We start from the raw sequence: 25,602 nt of genomic DNA on the forward strand, positions 1-25,602 counted from the left end.
GTCAATAACTGTGCAGCCTATATAAAAAGTAACTTAGGTGTGCTTTATTAGTGTGAGTGTGTGAGGGAGACTAATAGAGAGATCAATCTTAGCTCAAGTGCTTAAAATTAAAGTTGTGTATTGAACAGGGGAGTCTGCCTGAACCACCTCCAGAAACAGACATACATGTTGCAGAAGATGTCCCAGAGGTTACCAACACATGTTCATCAGAACCAGTTAACAAAGAAGATTCCACTGACACAGCTGCGGAAAAAATAGTACCAAATGCAGATACACATAGATGTACAAATACATCAACTGCAGAAGAAATGGACATATCTCCTGTTTTACAAGACAAAAATATTATCTCAAACACACACTCACATATGACTGAGGATACCGATCCACTGTTGAGCCATAGAGAAAAAGAGCCAGCAGAGACAGATGTCCAAGAGCCAAGACGCAACTCTGTTACAGAAGACATGGAAAGCTCCCCACTTCTCCAAGGAGACATGGTTAAACCCATCCCTCATTCTGAGTCAAATTAATATAGTGATCAGTGAATACAAAAGGCAAATAACATGTTATAGCAGCGCTGTTCCACAAGACACACTTAATTCTTCATACCGGTAATTACAGCAGATATTCAGTAGTTTCCCACCTTCATTGTGTTTTTAAATAAAATTGAAATTGAATTTATGATTGACTAGGTGATATTTTGTGTAGATGGATTGCCTTGTTTTCCCCAAGGTTGATATTGTAAAAAATAAGGTGCTTACTGTAATATTGAGTCAAGATTTCTGTTGGTCTTCACCTATCCATTTATTCAGACGGATAGGACTGACACAGAATACAGGATTCAGTTCGGTCTCACAAGACAGTTTAATCTCTCTGGTGACAATTGAAAGCTAGGGGGCGCCTTGGCATCATGAAAGGAATTATTTTCTGAATAGAAAATGTTTTCTCATAACATTGATAAGTTGAATCGGTTTGTCAACTTGATGGCCGATTGATGTTCTTCAGTGAAGCAGAATGTCAGCAAAATACCACACATGTTGTAATCTTTGATTTGGGGCGAAGCTGAATCGTAGGGCAGTCCTGCCTGCCATGCCGGAGTACTCAAAAAAATGGTGTGACCTCACTCAAATCACATGATTCATTGTCATTATTATTTAGGGGACTTTGACCACTTGACAACTGTAATATACTCTGTTCAGCTGTGGACTGTTTACAGCAACACAACCTATAGACCCTCACATGCTTAAAATCCCTGTGTGAGTGGCGGGTTGGGGTCAGAGACATAGTCAGGAGCTGTTGATGTGGTGGAGTAAATCTAGCGGATCTTTGGTGGGATGAAGTGCATGTGGGGCTGATGGACACTCATGCTGAAGCTCTGCTGCTGGCCCTGTGCCCAAGGGCAGATCTGCACCTGCCGGGTGATGCTTTAAAGGGATATTCCGCCATTTTTGGAAATGCGCTCATTTTCCACCTCCCCTCGAGCAAAACAATCAATATTTACCTTGTTCCCGTTCATCCAGTCATTCTGTGAGTCTGGCGATACAACTTTTAGCTTCAGCCTAGCATAGATCATTGAATCGGATTAGACCATTAGCTTCTCGCCTGCTAGCTTCATGTTTAAAAGTGACTAAGATTTCTGGTAATTTTCCCATTTAAAACATGTCTCCTCTCAAGTTAGAAAGTGCAATAAGACCAACTGAAAATGAAACCTGCCGTTTTTCTAGGCTGATTTGACATGGAACTACACTCTCATCTGGCGTAATAATCAAGGCAACTTGCAAACGTACCATAGGCGCAGTGATATCGTACGCAGCATCTGAAAATAGTCCCCATAGACAACAAGCAGTAGTAGTGCCAGTAGTTTGCAAGTTGCCTTGATTATTACGCCAGATGAGAGTGTAGTTCCATGTCAAATCAGCCTAGAAAAACGCCAGGTTTCATTTTCAGTTGGTCTTATTGCACTTTCCAACTTGAGAGGAGACACGTTTTAAATGGGAAAATTACCAGAAATCTTAGTCACTTTTAAACATGAAGCTAGCAGGCGAGAAGCTAATGGTCTAATCCGATTCAATGATCTATGCTAGGCTGAAGCTAAAAGTTGTATCGCCAGACTCACAGAATGGCTGGATGAACGGGAACAAGGTAAATATCGATTGTTTTGCTCGAGGGGAGGTGGAAAATGAGCGTATTTCCAAAAATGGCGGAATATCCCTTTAAACCCCAGCTTGCCTCCCCTCGTGGAGAAAGAAGGTCCTCTTCCATTCATTAGTAGCACCCTATTATATCAGAGATAGGCTGTTATTAAGCACAAACTCTCTCTCACACACACACACATACACATCCAAGACATGTGCAGTTCTGCTCCAAACATGTTCTAATTAACTGGGTCATTTTAAATTCCCTCAGGTCACAAATATCTACAGTGATTGTCTCTGTGACTTGGTACAGATTACCATTAACCGGTACAACACCTTAGAGTGTTCTCCTTGCAAAAGAAAGTCAGGTAAAGACCAAAGCATGCTGGTAAGAGAGCTCATCGGTCTTCCTTACCTGCGATGAAAATGACTGAAAAGTAGATCATTCTGAGGAGATCACAAACAAAACAAATCCAACCTCTGCCACTCCACTGTGAGGCAAATTTATCCGACCAGCCCATATTTACCTGTGTCTCTGGAGATTAGTAAGATGGTGGTGTTGGCTAACAAAGAGGTCAGACTAATCAGACAGTGGCTTTGATTTGCCAGATTTATGAAGCCCACTCCTGTGAGGGTGCAGATATGGTGATGCTTGACAAGCTAAGAGAGGCCCACAAATGGGGTGGAAGACTTTGGAAGCAGTCTATGAGACCAAAACACAACCAAACTGATTAAATACGATTCCATAACATCAAACAAGGACATCAAAAGGCTGTTCTATTACAGGTGGCCCCATTGCTCCTTTACAACTCTGAACTAACACAGGCCATTCTGAAAAACCTGAGCATGGGGCCCACTGTCATTATAGTACACGACTCCTCTGAACACACTGAAGACTGTCTCTTCAGTGTTCCTCTCCTGTCTGATCAAGGGTTACTTGTCTCCAGTGTCATGGCTTCTTTGTGAAATTAAGTCTCTACTGTTTCTGGTGATGTGAATATGGGTCAGGTCAAAACTAAGTGGAAGAGATATGTGATCTAGATTATCTGTAATCTAGATCTGCTAGATTACAGGTTAGCAGGTAATTAGTAATCATTAGTGATTAAGTTGGACAGAATCTTGTATGAGCAATACTCACAGCATAAGTGGCCAGCTTGCTATATACAGCAACGAATGGCAGGCATCTATAGAGTATAAGGGTGGATTCCTTCAGACAAAGCAAAATAATTGGTTTGGATATTCAGTCACAATGGGATTTTTAGATTATGTCTGTGGTCTGAGAGTTATTTCCCTCGAAGCGTCTAATTTATTGATAATTGTGACAATGTAAAAGCTCCTGGGAAAAAATGACAGCTGCTACTGTCATACCATACTGTATAGAACTAGCCTATACACAGTCTATGGTCAATACATGTAGATCATGCATCCACCACCAGGCAAAAGATAATGCATCTACTAAAGATAATGCATCTACTGTACTAAGGGGATGCTGTTCACAGCCAGGTGATGTTGCATTCTTTACTGAATTCAAAATGTGTTAATTCATTTTATTTACACATATGAACAGCTCACAGTAAAACCAGAGTCTCACTTCTTCAATCCGCATTACCATATCTTTCCCAGAATGTTGTAGTAAGTAGGCTATGACTGGTTTACATTCATGTTAAATATTTTCCACATAAACACATTATCCAGTTTTTGAAAAAAGATTTGAGGAGAAAAGATTTTACTATCATCCATAGTCTCGAATGAAATTAGCAACTTTATATTCTGCATTTTTCTGAATATATTTTACCTGTCCAATAAGAGTTTGTCATCTTTAATCACCAGGGGCCTCATTTATAAAAGTATCGCGTAGAAACCATCATTCATTTGATCTTAGATCATTTCTGATATGATCGTACGTGTGATTCAGAGAAACGAACGTACGCACAAAAAAACGTGCGTACGCCACTCTTGCAGATGTGGCCATTATAAATCGCAAATGAACGTGAATTCGTGCGCAGCTGGGTGATTTTAGGTCTCCGCCTTGTACACGCCCCCTCATCAATATCATTAGCATAGGCTTTAATGCAATCAATGGCTGAGTTGTACCTTAAATACATATATTGAAAACTGTAAAGGCCTAGCCTATGCCATCTGATGTTAACCTATGTTTATGCGCTGTTAGTTCGAATAATTAATTATAATTTTCCAAGCAGCGCTTTCTGGAAAGAAATATGCATCCATGTCCATTGTCCTCTGCTTGCTTTTATTCCTTCTGCTTGCAGTAATGTAGTAGGCAATGTGTGGCAAATGTAGTAGGTTTACTTTGGTAATAGAACATAGTAAGCTACCTTATGACGGAAATACCTACAGTACATCATACTAATTTAGGCCTATACGTTATGGTACAGTATGGCGTTTCCAATATGACCCAGGGTTAGATACTGCCCATGTAGCCTACGGCGGACTACATTATAAGCGAGATACTGTATGTCATGTAGACCGAACGTTTATGGATAGGCTATGTTTTTACTGTATAGCGAATATAAGTTATTCACCGGTCATTCTTCATTCATTCTGCGCGTCGGGATTCAAGCAATATCGATGTCAGCGACTGTTTACTTGCAAGAATGTCCAGTGACCTTTAGGCCTACCTTTATATATTTTTATATTTTAGCCTGCATTATCCTAATTGTTATTATCCACGTATTGCCATCTGGTCTTGGGCACTGCCATCAGACACAGGCTATGCAATCAGACGCGTGCTATAACTCATTGCAACTCGGCCGCAATTATGAAGATGCAAAACTCTGCTTTTCAGAGGATAGATTATGTCTATTTACCTTTATATATTTTTATATAAAGTGGGTAACCCATGAATTCTGTGATCACGGTAATGCGCCTGTGCGTGCGTTTGATAAAGGCAACAATGCAATTACCGTGAGAATGGAATGTTAACACCAAATTCTTGAATTTCCCCTTGGGGATCAATAAAATATCTATCTATCTATCTATCTATCTATCTATAGATTATGTCTATTTGCGATGTAAAGATGCTGAAAAATACCTGTCCATATATAGCCTACATTATAATATTATCTTTCTGTTGTGGAGCTTGGAATATCATGAACGCAAGTCATATTTCCCTCTTCTAAACAAGCGTAAATGGACACTTTATGGTCAATATCGATGGGAACATTAAATATATAGATGACTCTATGGCCTGCCTGCTTTTTTGAATGCTATGAAATAGATAAGATATAGCCTAGGCATGACACGGGTGTAGTAGTAAAATAAGAAGTGGGTAACCCATGAATTCTGTGATCACGGTAATGCGCCGTTTCATAACGCATTCAGAATATGTTTGATTATGGTAGAGGATATTATCAAGTGTTTATAAAATAGATAGATAGATAGATAGGCTAGATAGATAGATAGATAGATAGGCTAGATAGATAGATAGATAGATAGATAGATAGATAGATACTTTATTGATCCCCAAGGGGAAATTCAAGATTGGTGGATTAAATGGTTCGTGTTGATGAGTGTTCATATTGTGAATGCAGATAATACAGTGTGCTTTTTCAATGTTAAAAGTTGAAATTGGTGAATACGTCTTTGGAGAGGTTGATAAACTCTATTTTTGAAATGCCTGGGGTGAATAAACTGCGTTTACTTACTTTTAGCCTCCACTACAATATTATAGGGTTTTTCCTTTTCCAACCTTTAAGAATTAGTTAAAACTTTAACTTCTATACTTACTCCTTACAACTTCTGCTGATATTGATCATGCATATGGTAGAGAACTACAGGAGATCGTTGGTCTTCTTGGAATTTTGAGAATTCATCGCATTTGGACCTCAGATTACTTGCAGTACCCTGGCACTACCACAAGGAAATGGTCGTACGTCAGGTTTGAACCTGACGTGGAGATAAGCACTTTTCCACGTCAAAGACGGTCTTTATAAATCTGAGCGTTGGCATGGATTTGAGCGTACGCACGGTCTTAGATCAAATCTGTGCGTAAGAAAGTTTTATAAATGAGGCCCCAGTATTTCCAGGACATGAACAAAATACTGTGTAATGTTCAATATAAGCAAATCAACACATACAGTCTTTTCTTCAATGCAAAGTGTGCAAGATTCATGGAGTAACCACACAGATTTGTTGTTTTTACCAGCAAGTAATCAAACTAAGAGCTAGTCAAACAAACTGCTGTGATATGGGCTGTCTTTGGTCTCTATTTCTGTATCTACATCTAGATCAGTGTTGAAGGTATGCACCCTCACCTCCTGTACAGTACCTCAGAAGGGTCCATGTTCCCCAGTAATTACTCAGGCAAGAAATCCCTAAAGGATCCAAAGCTGAAGCTGCGTCCCGCGGCACCCAGCGCCGTGCCAGAGTGAATTCTGGGTATTTTCTCCATGAGTTTGGAGACGGCGCGGCGACGGAAGGAGGGCGGCGAGGCGTCCAGCTGCTGCGCCACCTCGCTGTAGAGGGCGTGGAACACGGCGGCCGTCTCCTCCCAGCTGTCCCGCGCCGAGATCTCGTGGAAGGGCAGCTTGAGGCCGCGCGACAGGCTCTCGCCGTCCTCCGAGCTCACCATGCGGTCGTACTCCAGGTCCTTCTTGTTGGCCACGATGAGTGTGGGCGGCGGCTCGGTGTTGCTCCGCCTGCCACCACCGGCCCCAGCATGGATGTGGTTGACCAGGAAACAGAGGCGCATGACCTCGTCGAAGCTGCACCGGTCTGTGACGGAGTAGACGATGAGGAAGCCGTCGCCCCACCTGATCTTCTCCTCAATCAGCAGGGCGTCCTCCTCCTGAGCAAGCAGCGGGTGGGATTGGGAATGAAACAACATGGGAACAACTGAGTGAGTTGGTGACCTTCCTCAGAAACTGTATGGGGATCATGGATCTACAGTATAGGGTCATGCATGTCCCTATAAGTTGTTGCCCTTTGCATTATAGGATTCCTTCAACAAAGTGTATTCTAACATCTGATGATGGTTACCATATCCATTATTGGTTGCAGAAATGTTCTGACACTAAAAAGTTATCAGGTGTTTAACATTACAGGATCTTTCCTCAAAGTGAATTCGAACAGTTGTCATTTGATCATCTGTTACAAAAGATTTTTTTTGGTTGCAGAAATTATATCTAGTTTTAACTTTTTTTATGCAACAAAAGACACCATAAGGCCACATGCATTCACATACAGTGTAACAGCATATGCATTATTATTAGGATTATCATTATTTTTCACTTTAACACAATCACTCATTGTTCTCTGCAAACCCTGACTTTCTGACCCCTAACTGTGTATTATTTTACAGCTGACTGCACAGAGAAAGGTATGCGTACATTTAAGTGACAGGCTTTAAGTGTATGTGTGTGTGTGTGTGTGTGTGTGTGTGTATACTCATTCCCTCTCTCTCTCTCTCTCTCTCTCTCTCTCTCTCTCTCTGTGTAGTGTGAAAGTAAAAGACAGACTCTATGTATGTGTATGAAGGAGGCTGTGTGTGGAGAGAGAGAGAGAGCGAGAGAGAGAGAGAGAGAGAGTGTGTATGTATGTGTGTGTGTGTGTGTGTGTGTGTGTGTGTGTGTCTGTAGAATGTGTGTTCACCCTGAAGATTTACCCCTGGCATGGAGCTCAAGTGAGGTGGCGCGCATACATCCCGCGTGATGCCAGGGCCTGATTCTCATTCACTGTGAAAGATAATAACCCTAACAAGATCCGACTCCCATCTCCTCCACACAGGCCCTTTTTTCATGACAGGCCCTGTTCTTTCACTATAAGGTCACAACAAAACCAGACCACAAACACGTTTAAGTACCCTCACGCTACCCTTATGTTCCTTACATCAAAGGGGTGGTGGACTGGAGAAGATTGAAACACTAGCTGGAATATGCTGCTTTGACATAAACAATCTTTATAATTGAGTGCTTTAACACAAGGGAGAGATAGAACAGAAGGCAGTCTGAGAGAGAAGTGCTTTCATGCTCAGAGCTCCAGCTCCTGAAATGCGGGTTAAGAGTTCAGAATGAATTATGACCCATTTCAAATGGGTGTCACTTGAGGAGAAGAATGAGGGGTGTCTTCACGCTTGAGCCTGTGTTAATGGGATTTTATCATTAGATTAATTATCACTGATTTAGAAGAAGCCATTAGCATCAGTCTGCTGGCAAGATTAGAGTTTCTGTTTTTTTTTTATTCTGCTTGTTCTTATAATTACAAGATTTCTATGCCAAAATGAGTTAGATCAGTTCCCAGTAAAATTACGTAACTCATTTTTGTTTTAATTATCAAGCTGTGATTGAAAAGCAGAAAAACTGGATCTGCGGAGGACTGAGGTTGTTCCTCAGAGCATGAATAAACATGCATCGCCAGTTCCTTTTCTGCCCCAGACAGGTTGGGAATTATAAGGGCTACTAGGGGGTTCCACATGATAAAACTCTTTTTAAAACCCACACATTTTGTTATTGTTGTTGTTGTTCTGTACTGGAGCATGTGCAAAGTAATACACTATGGTCCCATTGTTTCTAACTTTTTGAAAATTAAAGCCTTTAGATGTGGCCATGTTTGTCTAGCCCTTAGTGATAAACTAAACTAGTAACACGCATGTTCTAATATTAAAAACAGTTTAGTTAGTTAGTGACTTGATGGGTTAGTGACTGAGGTGTGATGGTACACACCAGTATGTCTGACCCACATTTCTTTAGTTTGGCTGTATATGCTTGTCTCCTCTGATGATGTGAAACCTTTGCTCTAAACTTCCAATGCCTCCCCCCCCCAGCCCTTCCCACCATCCCTTTTTTTGTTTTGGTGGAACACCTCTCGCAGTGAAGCTGCACTGTGTGGGAACGCTAACTTCAGCTGTCAGATTTCCCTTCCTTCACAATCGCTGCCAGCGTGACAAAGCCCTCAGGGGAGAGCCGTTCCAGAGGAAGCGCTGCAGGGCTCTCTCAGACCGGGCTCTGTGGTCCCGCTGAGTGTGCATCAGATCAGGAGACTCATTAACACTATGACTTTTCTTTTATTAGCTGAACATGTGCTGTGGCAAATCCTGACAGGAGACACTGCTAATTGCGTACTGCGTTTCACAAGACATGATCCTCTACAGTGTTGGGGAGTAACGCATTACATGTAATTAAGTTAAGTAATTTAATTACAAAATAAATGTAACAGTAATATATTACAGTTACTGTAGAAAAAATGTAATTCAATTACAGGTACTTTTGAATTTTTTCAAAATTACAATTTGAATTACATCTCAATATTGTCAGCAAAACTTTGCAAATAATATTGTGTGTATAAAGAACTGTTTCCCTCCACAGCCATAGTTTGATATGGGACCTTCTGATAGGCTCTATCACGTCTACAGCACCATCAGCGTCATCAGTGTAGGCCTACATGCCTGCCTGTAAACGTGTTATGATTATCATTATATTATCCTCACAAAAAATGTGATGCTAATTCATGTATTGAATGCCCTTGCTGCCTTGTGCGCTTGTACAGAACTGCTCGGCAGCCTGTAGACCAAGGCTGAAATCTTCGCATGGATTTGGGGACTATATATATCATTCAAAAATCGGAAAAGTAATCAAAAAGTAATCAAAAGTAATTGGTTACGTTACTCAGGAAAAGTAATTCAAATAGTTACACTACTATTACATTTTAAACAGAGTAACTTGTAACTGTAACACATTACATTTCTAAAGTAACCTTCCCAACACTGATCCTCTAACACAAACATTCTGCTGACTGTATGGTGGGGTTTTCCATGGGCAAGGCTGATGTGCTATAGTGGAAAATGGTGGATTATCCAGCATGTTGGGTCATGGTGTTTTTAAAGCGTGTTGAAGCTTTTTCTCATCACATATACAATTTGACCATTAGGTGTGTGATGTGAGTAATGCAAAGCATTGCATTAGAAATGTTTTAAATGCATTCATATAGGCTACATTACTCGGCTGTAACTATTTCACCAACAACCAATTTACTGCTGGGAAATGTGAACTAACAACAGTATTTACAATATAGGGCTAGTTGCTATAGCCTACTAGTAATTATGCCCAGTGGTAGTCTACTTATGCAAGACAATACTCACTTAAAAAGCATCTCCATTTCAGTATACCCACTTAAAAAAGGCAAGGATACATATTAACATTTGGGGTTGATCACAGTGGCGGTTGCTGCTCATTGGAATAGGGGAAGCTCTGCTAAAAATGGTCAACTATTAAATTAATATTATTGCTGCTATATTGTTATTTGAGGGGGAAATATATCCTAACAGTAGCCTATAGACGAATCCGGCGCTGGATTCGTCAGATATAGGGTTCTGAGACATTGCAGCTGGCTTGGTTAGATTAGAACTAAGCTTACATTTTACCAGTTCACTTTGGGGGGTTAAATATGCTATTTGGTAGTCTACTAGAGTTATAGTACGTGACTATTCTACATTCATATGTCTTGCTGTTTTATTTGGAATCTCCCATGGTGGGGAATGCTATCAAATAGCTTATAAAATTCAAGTAAACATTAGCAATTTAGCCAAGCAACACAGTTATTATAGCGAGCTATGTGGCTAGCCTACAACTTAGCCTAAATACACAACTGAAACAAATGCAAATCACACGAACTCTGTAACTCCACATTAAAGTTTTATTGATATGATATGTTGTGTACAACATGCAATAGAATTATTAAAATTTGAGCCTTGCCTCTCGAGTTCACCTGCCAACCCTGTAAGGTTCCGTAACTTTCACGCATCCCTGAACTTGAAACCAGAGCCCGTCTCTGTTGAAACTTCCTGTGCAATCGCGAAATATGCTTGTCAATCAAAAAAAAATACGGTTCCTCCAATCATCATACAGAAGCTCGGCATCCGAGCCATCCCACTGTCCCATTCACCCCCAGAGAGGCCGGGCTTCCCTGGATATGACGATTTTGCGGCGTTTATCCAATATTAATCTAGCTTTTCCTGCACTAAGACCAGCCCACTCCGTAGTGCCATCGAAGTCCAGTGAGGCCGAGCCTCTATGGGGATTTTAATGGATCGTGTCGTCACAGCAATGCATTAGACGTGCGAAATCACGATAGATGACAGGCAAAACCTTGTTGCAAAACGAAACTATAACGATATAGCCATGAAGTTGAACACGTTTTTAGCATGTTCTAGTTGGAATATTAGGCTTGCTAATGTAGCTCATAATAGGCATTATTTCATGCAATTTTCCGTGATATTTTAGAGGAGGCTGAGCCTCCCCTGCACTCAATGAGCAATCGCCTCTGGATCACACTATACCCACTACAACTAAGTAGTACATCACAGTGGACCGGGTCAAAAACAAAAAAATACTTTAGCTGCAGGTCATCTCAACCCCATTCAGTTAAACAGTAGTAGCATAACGGAAAATAAACAATACAGCTTCCGTTTTCGACATTCAGGTTGCAAAGGACTTCTAGAATAAATCCAATGGACAAAAATGTCTATACTGTTTCAGATGAGATTTTTGCCAGCACAGACCAACAGGGAGCAGACTTTTCACTGACATTTTAGAAATATGTGACTTGGGTGCCTCAGCAGTCAGCACACCTAGTCAAGTTTAAATGTAAAAGTACATGGTGGACACTGTAGGTGTGTCTGCAAAAGCAATGTTACCCACCTATGATTTACAAGACAAGTTAGACTATATTTTGGTCTTTATCAAATGAAGAGAGTTTTTTAACTAGGCATGATCATCTGATACGGTCAAGTGAGTGTTGGCAACACACTATGGAGTGGTCTGAGTAATCATGATTGGCATGCGTAATGCGTAAATATAAACAGAAATAGATTAACTAGTCAGTATTGGGTTTAGGTCTGAACAGCCTACTACAACAACGTATTTATTAAGAGGGTGATCTCAATGAAAATACCAAGCTCACCTGCCCCGCTGTATCCAGTATCTCGAAGTGTACCACATCTCCATTTATGGCAACCTCGTGTCTGTAGATAGTCTCTGTTTAACATGGAAGCAATCCATCAACAATATCGCATTTAACTGATTTACTGATAGTTTCCATGAGTAGAAGGCACAACGTCTTTGCCTAATAAGGTGGATCGGAATATGCATAGCTACTGGTACCCTAAGGGTATGCTACTAATGTGTATGTATCAAAACTTATCCAATAACAAGTGAATCCTCTCCCTTTCCTACCGAGAGTAGGGTCGTACTCGCCGATGAATCTTCTGGTGATAAATCGCACTGCCATGGCTGGAGGAAAATGTTTGAATAATTTAAGAGCAGAATCGATAAGACTGCTGGAAAATCCTGCAGTGCTGAGAGATGCCTTTCATCCATCATGTAAAGACATAATAATGCATGCAGGGGAAAACACAAACATAGTCTAATATCAACGTCTTTTGTATTATGCACCAATATTAGTCAATCACCACATCAGTTCCAGAGGAATTACAAACGGAAATATGAAAGATTCGCCACAGACACACGGTTAACATTTGAGTTGTTGATTCTCACCCGTTTTACCTACTGCAGCTTGACCCAAAATCACAATTCTGACAGTACGGGATGCAGGTAAACTTCCACTTCTTCTCAAAGTTCTTGGCAATCCTCGGTTTGTAGTCATGGTGATTTTGTTTTTAATTTCACCGATGGATGTTTTCGTTATAGTTTTGTTACAAATTTAGCAAAAGGTAGCATCCTGGGAATCTCCAGGCTTACAGAAAAGAAGTCAAAACTCTAAAAACTACATACACAATTGAGGGAGTAGGCTACCACACCGCATCTGAGTGTATAAGCACGGACAGTTTTAAGCCTCTGCCTGTGCGCACACGCACTGAAATCCAGACCCATTAGTGACGTCCCACCTCCTTATTCTCTCTCCCACCTTTCCCCACCCAGATTAAATAACATTTTAATATGCTGTGCTTTCCAAGACCTCAGAATAAACCTAGAGAACCAACGTGGAATCTAGTCCTATATCATCATCATAGAGTGCTACCCAGCCTATTTCATTGTTGCAGTCTCTCATGTAGACAGGATGACAATTACTACACCACACCCTATCAAGAAACAAAAGCACAAACACCATGCCTCCCAGAAACGAAAAAATACATTGAAAAATGATGGCCAACCCCACATGATCTTACCCCTGGGCACACAGATGCCATCTGATTACATTAGTGGCTGAACAGGGGCCATTTCAAATGTTCCATCCACCTGACTGATATCTTTCTGGTTTAATGCCATAATAAATGGCTTCTCTCAGACTTAATTCTGTTTTGGAACAGTGCACCAATCATTATTGCAACAAGTGTTTTGAAAACACCACATTCACTGTTTATTTCTAGACACCTTGTTACCGGTACCTTGTGCAAAGATTTGAGAACATAAACAATAATCATCTGACAACATCTGACTGTCATAAAGCCTCTGCAAAATTACAAAATGTAATACAACTCAGAAAAACCTTTAAAGTGCTCACTGGCTCTCACTCTCCCATTGCAGTGGTAGAAACAAGAAGCGGGGAGGAAAATAAACCCACAAAGTGCAAGGATAAATGTTTTTGCAAAGTTTAATTACACAGTGAAATAGTTAGCCATAAATCAAAGGATATGATTACAGAAACACATTCGTTTATTTACAGAGCAAAATCAACTCAATCTTGGCGCTACTTCAATGGAATTTATCCGAAGAACAGTCTGGGGCTGGATGATAGCTGAAAAAGATTGGAACAAAAACAAACACAAGTTAGTCTGCATGCATGGCAAACTGCAAAACACTCCGAAGAGGAAAACTGAAATGTATAACCTTTTAATACACATAACGGTTTCTGAGGCTCATGATACAGGATCACTAGCGACATTAGAAACATACAGTATGCTTAGATGCCGTGTCAACTTAACCATTGCAGTACCTGCCCAAGGAAGGTGGCCTGTGTTTATCCCTTCTCCTATTCTGCTATGTCATATGTAAGACTATAGTATGTGCTAGTATCTGCAGCATGTCATAGTTCCAAGCACTAGTATATTTCCCTGAAAGTGAAAGCCCTCTCTACCCATGTCAGGGGGTGGGGGTGGGATTTCCGCTGTCTAGGCAAATAGTATGTTCCTGTTTACTTCAAATAAACAACATCAAACTAAATTTAGCCTGTAATTGGTCTTTCAGCGTGCAGGAATTCAGGCCATTCATTGTGACCACTAAAATGACTTCACCACATATGACACACAGGTCCAGTGGTTGACCCCAAGTTTTCAAGTAAATAACTAATAATAATAATAATAATAATATAAAATATATTAACAGTGTTTTCTTGTATGCATGCAAAACTAATTACATAGACCTACATCACAGTTTCATCAGAGGCAAAATTGTACAAAAGATGGCATGGCGAAAGAAAAACATACTTCTTTTCCTCTGGTATCTGTGTCTTTTCCAAAACCTCATATGAACCATAGGCCAAGACTCAGTCTTCTCAATGACCGTTGCGTCGACCCTGACCAAATCACGCCTGGGTGTGAAAAGACAAAGACAGACGGTGTGTTAGCAGCGTTGTGAAAGGGGTTTTATTTCCAGAGACCTGCCTCTTCCAAGAACTCACTGTCAATGTAAACATTACCAAAACAACATGGACTCTTCATTTCAACTGAGAAGCCCATGACATTTTCTTATAACCATTAGAAGTTACATAGTCAGGAGAGCTTGCACATTGCACATTATGTCATCATGACTATTGGCATCTCATTAGGACATGTCATGCCCTGTGCTAACTACTTTTCCAGCTTTTCTGTACAACAAGCATAGGACAGGCATTCACTAATTTCCATGCAAAGCATGGCATTTATCAATTTGAACGTGAGCAGTGGCTACGCTCGAATCTCACGTCTCGAAGTCTCAACTCCTGTACACAAGTTTTTTGAGGCAGCATAGCACGGTGCATCAGTAAATTGGTGGAGTGTTGGAAAGTTGAAGAGTAGAATTTATGGAATATCTTGGACATAAGACAAGACCTTTCCTGCATATGTAAGCGCTACAGACATTAACATCTTTTTCCCCCTGGGGGAAAATGGCAGTGTCGTATGGTTTTGTAATGAATATAATTTTAGTATGAGTTCTCTCTGCGAAAATAAAGTCTATAGTTACAATTATATCACTAGTTTCTCAGCTTTCTTGATGAGACTTTTCTAGCTATCAAAATTAACATGGTTCAGCTAGACTTGCAATGTCCCATAGTCAGAAATGCTTCCTTTTTGGACGTATAATCCATCTCCTTGTCGTAAACTCTAGGGGCGAGGCCTTTAAAATGAGCATACTGTATTTAGGGGGGTGCTATCTAAATTACGTCAACACACGTTTATTCTTAAACTGGAAATTGGAGTGATACGAATCACACGTGAGCCCCGTCGTAGAATGAATTCTGCGCTCAAATCTACACTAGTTTCTTCACTTGGTTGATAAATGAAGGCTAATGTCTGGATGAATATATACGTTGCTCAAAACTTGTGTACATCATTCAGAATTGATTGTGACCATTTTAAATGATCTTAGGGTAAGATGAGACTGTAGTATTTCTGTATCATGTCTTCCTCACATGGTAGAGTTTGCACTAGCATTTGTGAATTAATAATTGAACTGTGTTCATAGACATAGATGATTATCAGAAGCTTTCCTGAGCACATACAATGATTTTTTTCACAGAAAAAGATCTGGTTTCCTAATTTTCCCTACACAGGCTTACACAAAGTGATAAATACCTGCAAATCTTTACTTCTGAGAGACTCAGTCTCTCTGGGATGTTTTTGTATCCCATGGTTCCACCTAATTAGTTGTGAAATGTTCCTCCTTCTGTTGTCTTTATCATTACACAACTTTTCCGGCCTTTTGTTGCCTCTGTCCCAACTGTTTTGCTGGCATCACATTTAAAATTTGCTTATTTTTTCCACAAAATAGTCAATTTTCTCTCCTTCAACAATTGATATGTTGTCTATTCTCAATTAAATATAGGGCTGGCATGATTTGTAAATCATAGCATTTCTTTTTCATTCACATGCTACAAAGCATCACAACTTTTTCGGAATTCGGGTTGTACTGTAAATTTGGGGATCTGATGACCTGTTTAACTTGTATGCCTAGCATCATTGATTATTGTTTTTAAATCATTGCTATTTCATATAATGTTCACTTTTTCAAATGAATCCCAATGTGTTTCGACAGCACTATTTTTTTTTATTTCAGACAAATTCTGGGTGTTCAGTGGATAGGTGGAAATAGGCAGTGTTGTTAAGCGCAGGAATTACATTTACAACTACTGCTGAAAATGCGCTTTTCAGAAACACCGAGTTGTTGAATCACAGTTATAACAATGGAGATTTTTTAAGGTGGTAAAATACAAGGCTTTTGAGAAATGCATCTCTGGTGGGATCATAATATTATCATTACAAACATTTCTATTTGTCTTATGACTGAAGTCCAGTGTAATCTAATTGAAGGATCAAGGCTGAATGATTCTGTAATCATTGAACCACAGGACAACTAAAGATGTAATGCTAGAATATTCCGTGGATCTTTTGGGTTTTTTTTGGCATTACACAAACTGCTGTGCTTACCCGAGAAGAGGCCGTCCAATCAGAGTGAAGTTTTCACCACCAAGCAGCAGCACCTAAGACAAAGGAAAGCAAATAATTCACCGGACACAAACACAATGAGCAACAATAGCTAGTTAAGTTCATCTCAAACTCACAACTCCTCATGTCACAAGCTTGACAGCACACATTTATATGCATTATGTAACCTCATGTGTGAATCTTAGTTATCAGTGGCTGCCAACTGACAAAGAGATTACACGCATCACTGCTTTTTTGCATGGTCCTCACGATCCATGACATTCCATTCCAATACTCTTGAAACACTTTCAATTCAGATTTAATGGCATTTATTTACTCTTCTTGTTGAGCCCCTCTTTCACAGAGCAGAATGACAGCTGTCCTAGGCACAGAGCCAACTCAACTAAAAAGGAGACAAAGAACCATCATGGTGACACAAACCTTCTCCATTCGTATCCTGTCACCACACTCTGCATCTATGTGATTCTCAATCAGAATCAAGTCCTCGTTTGTCACTTTCCACTGTCGACTTGCAAAATGAACCACAGCAAACAGCCTTCCGTAATCTCCCTTCTCTAGGAGTGTGTTAACCTTTTGCACAACAGCTGTAGAAAGAGGGAGGCTATGGAGTTAGATTCACGACAATTTGAACATCCACACACAAGTAACACACGGAATGATTTATTTTTTTAGGTATCAAAACAAAAAAAGTTCTCTAGGTAAACAACTAGGTAAACTGGAAGTCAATAGTCAAGTAAGTACGTTTTGTTGTCGACATTAAAATGTTTCTAGGCTAGCAATTATGATGCATCCATGACACTTGTAACACTAAGAATATATTAATATGCACTATACACATTTTTTTTCATTGAATTTTTGTTGAATCTGTCAGTTTAAAGGATGTCAAGGATCTAGCCTGAAAAAACAGCCTAATTGAACTTTACACCAATGGTATTTTAAGATATTTTATCTTAACAAAAAATCTCCATTCCTAACCTTGATGCTGCTTTGCCTCTTCCTCGGGATCTATGAGTGTCACTTCAGGCCATGGGGGTCTGGATAATGAAGTTTCTGGAACGTAACTGTGTACAAAACACCAGGATGAACGACACTCAGCATATCATTGTCATTACCCCAGCTCCTCAAGAATATCAGTGGTACAAGATCAGGCATCACCGAGGTGAGGCTGGGGATGATTTCAGCCGCCCAGTTTGAACATTTAGATTAATTGAGTCCACTCCAGCAATCAAACCAACATTCGTTCAACATTCGGACCACAATGGCCAATCATGTGTACACCTACAATCATGTCTTGTGTAAAATTGACCAACATGAACACAATGAAATGATACTGATTAATAAGAGCATGCATGTGTTGTGAGATGCAAGTTTGCTTACTTGGGTGGGTACTTCAGGATCTGAGAGCTCTGTTGACGCACGAAGGCAGGTAACAAACATCCTGACCCAAAAAAATAAATAAAAATCAGATGACCAAACAGAATGTCTTCACAGATAACATGGTAATCTAAACAATGCTGATTGGTAGGAAGGTATGGTAGGGTAGGGTTGGTAGGGTACAAATACCGCAAAATTCTCTTTAAACCAGAAACAGATTTACTTACTCCTCTATACAGTAAAACTAAATTATCTTTGGTGTGTGGAAAAAAAACAAGGCATTTGAGTACATCATCTCAGGATTTCGGAAACACTGATTTACTTTTTTTTCACCATTTTCAAACATGTTATCAATCAAAAAACTATTTGCCAAAAAACTATTAACCAGAACAATAATCTAGATGAATCAACTATGAAAATAATTGTTAGTTGCAGCAGCAGCCCTATTTGTGTGAGTTAGTTATTCAATGTCAAATGAACAAAAATGTGTAGGATATATTATTAATATCACTTAGCTGTGTTTCTTAAAGCCTACTCAATATTCTTTGTGCTAAAAACAAAATACCCAAAAAGTCTTTAGGGTATGAATAGACATGCAATATGATTCCCTTGTCCAGTGGCTCAGATTGTATTGCATTTAGCTGAAATTATTGCTGGATATAAAGAGCATGTGGATATAGAGAGACAATGTCCTGGATTTCACCTGGATAAATCTGTGTTACTGAATTCATACAGTAACTTTAAAATATATGATGGAGCAGGACAGGTAATGAAAGAGTTGCAAACAGTAAAGTTTATGAATGAATAACTAGGATACTTTCAGACTTGGGAATGTTAACATGCATCAATTCTCATTGCATTTGGGCCTTATCGTGCCCCTGTCGCAAGGTGGCGCAGCAAAGCGTAATTAGCAGTAAATAATTGTGTAGAACTTTTGACCATAAGACCTCGGTGAAGATGGTTTCGCTTTGCCTATGAGTTCATAATAGGCAAGTGCAGATGCATGTAAGCTATACTCTGCTAATCACTAACAGGTTTTAGTAAAGCAAGATTCCTTCAGATGCGCCACTGACTATCAAAATACCATTGTGCTGCAAGCTGTTAAAGGACATGACAGATGTCATTCTCATTGGTTTAAAGGATGTTACACCCAAAACACACAAATGACTGATTAAGAAATAGAAGAAAACCCCTTGTGCGCCCAGAGTTTGAAAATCACGCCATTAAATTAGTGAATGTGGACTGGCCACACAATTAATGTCTATCCGTTACGCCTCTGACCATCCGTTTATGATCGCCAAAATAGGGCCCTTGGTCTCTACTGAAATATTGAAAAAATATAGGCCTAGTAGCCTACATGTTGAAAAATACTACAATATCTTCTATTGCTGATAACCATAAAGTGAACCATGGTCATAGTTATAACCCAAAAATAACCCAGCAATTATCTAGCACTGCTTTGTATTATGGGTGGCGTGGCCTTCTGAGGATTATTCACACAGATAATGTTTGTGACACAGATCAAGAAGTTGGAATGGTCAGACTTCAAAGCAGCCTGATGATGACATAGGCTACATGTAGGTTCTCCTAATATGGGCAAGATAGTAGGCCTACTGAGCCACATTTAAGGGAAAAAAACATTAAACATTTCCTACAATCTTTGATTGTAAACATTGATATTTGCACGTCCAGTCATGAAAAATGACCTGCTCCTCCTGATTTCTATAATAACGTAACTTAAATGATGAACTATCTGGACGTTGTCATACACCCATTGGTGAGATTAAACCGTACTACTGAATAGACCATAGACAGTAAAAGAATAGACCGATTCTGTAGCCTATTAGCAACATGAATCCGTGAAGTTGCGGCTCTTGTTGCTTGATGACACATGTACCCTATTAAAAATATCAGGTCTATAATTGATCTATCGTTAGGCGTGGATAATAGGCTACACAGTTACAACGATACACCACTGCGCTGAATAAAATCAGACGTATGCTTAATCAATGAAAACCCGTCGGTAATGTTAAGCTAACATGACTATTGAGACCAATGACATGGTAGTAGCAGTGGTTGAGACCTGTGAGAGGTTGAAAGAAGCCAATTCGTTGACTAAAGTTACTTTTATATGCATTATTATTTCAATGTGCATGTTCATGTCTTTGGTAAACTGAAATAACTGATGCATTCTTAAGCGACCATAATGTTATCAAGGCATGATTACAAAAACGATGATGTTAGCTAACACAGGACTCAGCTAATTGTGGCATGATTGCAAAGACAAGTTTGGTGCACTGTTCTCTTTCCTATGCCAAATGTATACTTAATTAGTAAATGGGAAAGTGTGTAAACCAACCTAAGGGTTTGTCCAAAGGGAGTTGCAGGTTATGTGACTGTAGTCTCCAACACGTTCGGAGAAAATCACTACAACCCTTCCTCAAAGTCACCGCCATCTTGCTGCACCCGGAAACATGTGAACGTGTTGTTGAGTGACTGTAAAATGTGTTCCCGTGAAACATAAGCAACATGAATAAACAGTCCGAGTAGGCTAGTGGCCTGTCTTGTGATAGCTTAATTTAAAACAACTACCACAATAACAACAACAAAAAAATAATATGCTATTTAAAACCAAAAATGAAGCCACTTCATGACCATTGGTCATTATTCAAACCCTAATTAAAGTTTAGGCCTACTTCTGAAGATTATTAGATCCGAATCCAAATCTAGTTTCAGTCTTTTTTTTTTATTAGGCTACTGTTTATCGCAATACATTACTATAGCCTACCCACTGGAAAAAAAAATATATCACAAACGTCATGATTTATGTGTGAAACTAGCTGAGACGAACAGCAAGGAATGTTGCATCTTGGTGTGGGCTGTGGGCAAAACTGGACTAGACGCAGGTGAATGCTGCAGTCTGTCTGTCTCTCTCTGCTGTCTGTGCCATGTGTTGAAATCTCCTGACAGTAGCTGTGTTTCAGTTTCAGCGTGTTGCAGCTAGTTGACTCCAAGTGCCAAAGTCAAAGCAGGTGACATTTTGTACACTATGAAGGTAGTGTAGTGGTTAAGGAGCTGGGTTAGCGTGCAGTAGCCTGAAAATTGTTTTCATTCACGGGTAATTCTTCAACTACGGGACATTTCATGTCCCTGTAAGAAATAAAAAAAACTAAAAAACATTTTTTCTTTTTTCTTTTTGTCAAACTTACTACACCCTAAGAGCAACTTATAAAAAAATAACCATGGCTCAATTATTATTATTTTAAGTAATATGAGGTCTTTTATGCATCATTTTTACTGTTTTCCCCCTGTCCCAAGGCCAGACTTTGGGTATTCAACCTCTCTTAATTCTAAATCAAATTGTGAAATAATGTAGAATTCAAGTCCAAATTATGAAATACAGTCTATTTCAATCATACATATTCTATATTGCAATATTTATTCACATTTTCTTATATTTTTCATAAGATGAAACCCTGTCCCATGGTTTCACTGTCATTTCCACCACACTGCACAAAATAGAATCTTGAGATCATGATTTTAGGTTTTTATACCTAGTAACTACAGTAATAGATACTTCACAGAGGGTTTTATGGATGGACAAAGGGTGACATCCATAGATATTAATACAAGGAAGAAAGATCCAGGTAAAGATGAGTGGAAATGAAAATATTTTTATTGGCGTCATTTCCACTCGGCTCATATTTCATGTGGATGTCAAAAGCAGCTGGAAAAGCTCAAGGCCATATTGTGTGTTTTTTGTGCATTTAATGCTAAGTCTAACAACTTGCATCAAAAGGCTAGATATCATGAGATTTTAGATGAAAAGGGGCAAAATGTCATTTCCGTCACAGTCATTTCCACCACTTTTTGGTTGAGGTGGAAATGACATTGCCCACGCTAAAACGCAGTTTATTTGCTTCATAGTACTAAACAAATATAGCAGACGAAAACATAATTAAATAACATATGGTATGGACATCTTTTTTTAAAATTGTGATGCTTTTAAAGATTAAATTTGGCTATGTATTGTCGTTATGTCATCTCCACCACACTTGGAAATGACTTGTTCATGGAAATGTGTGTGGCGGAAATGACCATCACAGTACATATCAAGATAATCATATAAAAATAATACATCATGCATTTCTGGAAAATTAATACATTTAATATTTGGGCAGATATGTGTGTAATATTTAATAAAATACATTTGGAACTGTAGATGTTATGGTATTTTTGCATAAAAACACGTTTTGTTGTATGATGGAAATGACAGTTAACATTTGGAATTAAATGGCAAAAACATATATTATTAAAGTAAAATCAGCATGACCACTATTAGGGCATGTTTCTAGACAGAGCAGGTAATTGAACTATGAAAAAAAATGTAATTGAAAGATGTTGAATTTTCTGAAAAAAAGGTCTTCAAAATGTCCCGTAGTTGAAGAATTACCAACAGCTTCCACCGTTGAGCAAGGCACTTAATCCCAAATTGCTCCAGGGACAATGTAATCCCTTGTAATATAAACATCTATGCAAATCACTCTGGACAACAATGCCTGCTAAATGAATAAAGATAAATGAAGGAATGGCTCAGTAGCAATAAGCAACTTACGACCATGTCTAATAACAATGGGATAAAAAGTTATAACATTTCTCTCCTTCAGCTGTAGAGATCCCACATGGTAATAGGATGGCAATTTTGTATTTTGACTTGTGAAATCGGGGGGGGGGGGGGGGGGGGGGGGTTAATTGGTTGGTTGTCAGTGGGATGTAGAACCAGAGTTCAGGGTGACAGCTGCAGGAGAGAAGCTTTTGTCTGAACCTGCTGGTTTGGGTGAGGAGAGACTTGTAACGCCTCCTGGAGGGGAGTTGGGTGAACAGTCTGTGGTTGAGGTGAAAACAGTCTTTGATGATGCTGCGCGCCTTATGCAAGTATCACTTGCCCTAGATGGACTCGATGGAGGAGAATGAGGAACCAGTGCTGCATTGGGTAGTTTTCACCAATCTCTGCAGTGCATTTCCATTGGCCGTTGCCATACCAACCTATGACACAGTTGGTGAGGATGCTCTCGATGGTGCAGATTTGCATGGTGTAGAAGTTCACCAGGATCTGAGGAGACAGGTGGATCTTCTTTCATCTCCTCTGGTAGAAGAGATGCAGGTTAGCCTTCTTGATCAGGATCGAGATTTTGAGGGTTCAAGAGAGGTGACACATTCCACCTCAGTCCTGTTAATGAGAATTGGGGGGTGTGTGCCTGTGCCAACTTTAGACATCCGTCCACATTGTAGCTAGAAATTGGGCCATGCACCAGTCTTGGGCTAAATTATATTTCATATGCCATTTTTTTTAGGTTTGAATAAACAAAAAATGTGTCATTAATGACAAAGATCAAATGTCTGTGTAATAATAGATAAATACATAATAATAATTAATTCATAACAATAATCTGAAAGGTAGGCCTATGTAGTCACAATCTGCTGAAAACCAATGCAATACTGTAGGCCTGTACATATTCAGGATAAAGGACAGGATGTGACGGCTTTGCCTTCAGTAGAGATAATTCTTTTCTGCTGTTGTTGATGACTTTGCATGACTTCCTGTGACCTAGCCTTCGCTTCTAGAGTGACTTTGTGGTGGGAAAGGCATAGTGTGGCCTAATGTATTTATTTATCCAAAAGGGTAGTACAACGATGGCCTGGCACAAACACACATCATTTTGTCTGTAAACGATAAAATCAACCAAGTCAGGTTTATTTGTGCATTTATTAGCTTGTTTAGGTTTAACATATTTGGTTACAGTTTTCCTCACTGAAAAGAGTAAACAAACAAATTGGACTGCACAGATGTTTGCATTACTGGCGTGTGGGACTGAGCATATTGCAGATCTTTATGGGAATAGTTTTCATGCTTTCGAACAGAGAGGACAAATGGTTTGTAAATCTTAGATGATAATAACAATAACAATAATAATAATAATAATAATAATAATAATAATAACAATAACAATAATATGCTAAGCTATGTGTACATTTTCAGTCCATTCATTAAGAATGGGATTGAATAAGGACATCCAATAGATTCTTAAAATGCTAAAATGTTCTTGCCTAAAATGTCTCACAGTAATTAGAGCTGTTTTTCTGTATTTTTGCACCCTCTTGTGGTATGATTCAGATGCTCAGCTAAAACATACTAGACCCAATAACTATTTTATTTAGTAAATTATTATTTGCCATACACTTTTTCACAAGCATTCTCGAGTCAAGTTTACACATCTCAGACGTCCCTGTGTGTGTGAGTATGTCTTTGCTACAGCATTTTTTTGGGGGTAAAAATTTAATTCCAATGGTCAGCTCAGCAATGGTCTTCAGAGACAGTGAAGATTTGACTTGATGCTCTTTGTATTGTTGGTGGTTGTTGTTTGTGTTGAGGGCCCAGGTCAGGTTTCAAACACCTGCTGAATTAGCGGCAGATTCGTTTTTTCACCACTAGAGGGCAATTTTATGAGGGTGGTTTACTGTAATACGTGCGCCGGTTTGGACAGAGTACATAAATATAAAATCCCACACTTTTACACAGTTATTACAGCATTAACCACGGTATGTTCTAATGTGATATTCAATCTATTCCATTCGTTTGCCTATTTACTGAACAGACACACAACACAACAGATGCACGAATCGCATAGCCTACCCAAATCGTATAGGATAGGTGACCAGCTTTAAAAAAAAAAAAAAAAAAAAAAAGAAGAAGAAGAAGAAGAAAAGCATATTAGACTACCCCAGTCGTCGATGTTTCCAATAGGCTATTCACAGCTGACAGCCATATCCTAACAGCACAGGCCCATGGGCAAGCAGGTGACACCATTTTTTTTTTGTCGAACAGCCTATCTTTACGCAGTAAAGTTGGAAATCTTTGAAACCAGAAACCGAAGGCCTACTGAACCACTATATGGCCTACTGTTTAATAACTTTGTTTCAGTGGAGTTAATCGAGGCTCTCAACCCTTAAGACAGATCAAACGAAAAGCCAGTGCACACAAAGGTATGGTTAGCAATGTCACACATCATGCCCATATTTGTTACAGTGTTCACGAGCTGAGCAAGATGACATCATTGACACAATTGGAAAGGTGATTCGTTCTGTTCCCTGGATTGGTCACGTGAAAGAGAGCAGGCAGGTGAAAAAGTTGCTAAATCTAGCTATTGCAACATGTCCTGAACGTGCATGACGGGTTTGCCAAGAGGTGCGGGATGGTTGCAGCTTCACGAAATCAGAATAGCCTATTAAAAACAGATTTGAACAGATTGTAAATCTTTGAGTAGGCTAGTAGTTAACCTGTTTGTTTATTTATTTATTTATTTATTTATTCATTAAGAAGCTGTGTCATGATGTATTTTAAAATACCCCTCTTGCTCAAAAATGCACTGTGTCCCTCAAAAATCCAAGGCACACCACTCTCATGCCACGCGTTGTGTCAAA

At 39.4% G+C, this 25,602-nt stretch overlaps 3 protein-coding genes across 5 annotated transcripts in view; 1 reads left to right on the plus strand and 2 right to left on the minus strand.

The window, feature by feature from the left end:
• Positions 1–669, plus strand: part of LOC134095635 (uncharacterized) — a 59,068-nt gene extending 58,399 nt beyond the window's left edge. The window contains exon 24 of the mRNA XM_062549275.1: positions 129–669. Coding sequence (XP_062405259.1) covers positions 129–527 — 399 coding nt within the window. The 3' untranslated portion in view covers positions 528–669. The remainder of the gene's footprint in view (positions 1–128) is intronic.
• A 3,165-nt stretch (positions 670–3,834) lies between these two features.
• LOC134095636 (ras-related and estrogen-regulated growth inhibitor-like) lies at positions 3,835–12,930 on the minus strand. Of its 3 annotated transcripts, none has more exons than XM_062549277.1 (4): positions 12,650–12,930; positions 12,320–12,376; positions 12,048–12,121; positions 3,835–6,939 (listed from the first exon to the last, which is right to left on the minus strand). In XM_062549277.1, the coding sequence occupies exons 1-4, from the start codon at positions 12,747–12,749 to the stop codon at positions 6,448–6,450; spliced, it is 723 nt and encodes a 240-aa protein (XP_062405261.1). In that variant the 5' UTR covers positions 12,750–12,930; the 3' UTR covers positions 3,835–6,447. The 3 variants fall into 3 exon arrangements, with proteins under 3 accessions (XP_062405261.1, XP_062405262.1, XP_062405260.1); XM_062549278.1 differs by having other exon boundaries at positions 12,654–12,929; XM_062549276.1 differs by having other exon boundaries at positions 12,641–12,929.
• Positions 12,931–13,681: 751 nt separating this feature from the next.
• On the minus strand, positions 13,682–20,604 carry mrpl21 (mitochondrial ribosomal protein L21). The gene is made up of 7 exons (XM_062549825.1): positions 20,480–20,604; positions 18,124–18,184; positions 17,722–17,807; positions 17,167–17,330; positions 16,729–16,781; positions 14,530–14,633; positions 13,682–13,841 (listed from the first exon to the last, which is right to left on the minus strand). Exons 1-7 carry the CDS (start codon positions 20,574–20,576, stop codon positions 13,777–13,779), a joined length of 630 nt encoding a protein of 209 aa, XP_062405809.1. The 5' UTR covers positions 20,577–20,604; the 3' UTR covers positions 13,682–13,776.
• Between the last annotated feature and the right edge of the window lie 4,998 nt (positions 20,605–25,602).

Source organism: Sardina pilchardus, chromosome 11 (genome assembly GCF_963854185.1).
Source record: "Sardina pilchardus chromosome 11, fSarPil1.1, whole genome shotgun sequence".
NCBI classification, from domain to species: domain Eukaryota; kingdom Metazoa; phylum Chordata; class Actinopteri; order Clupeiformes; family Clupeidae; genus Sardina; species Sardina pilchardus.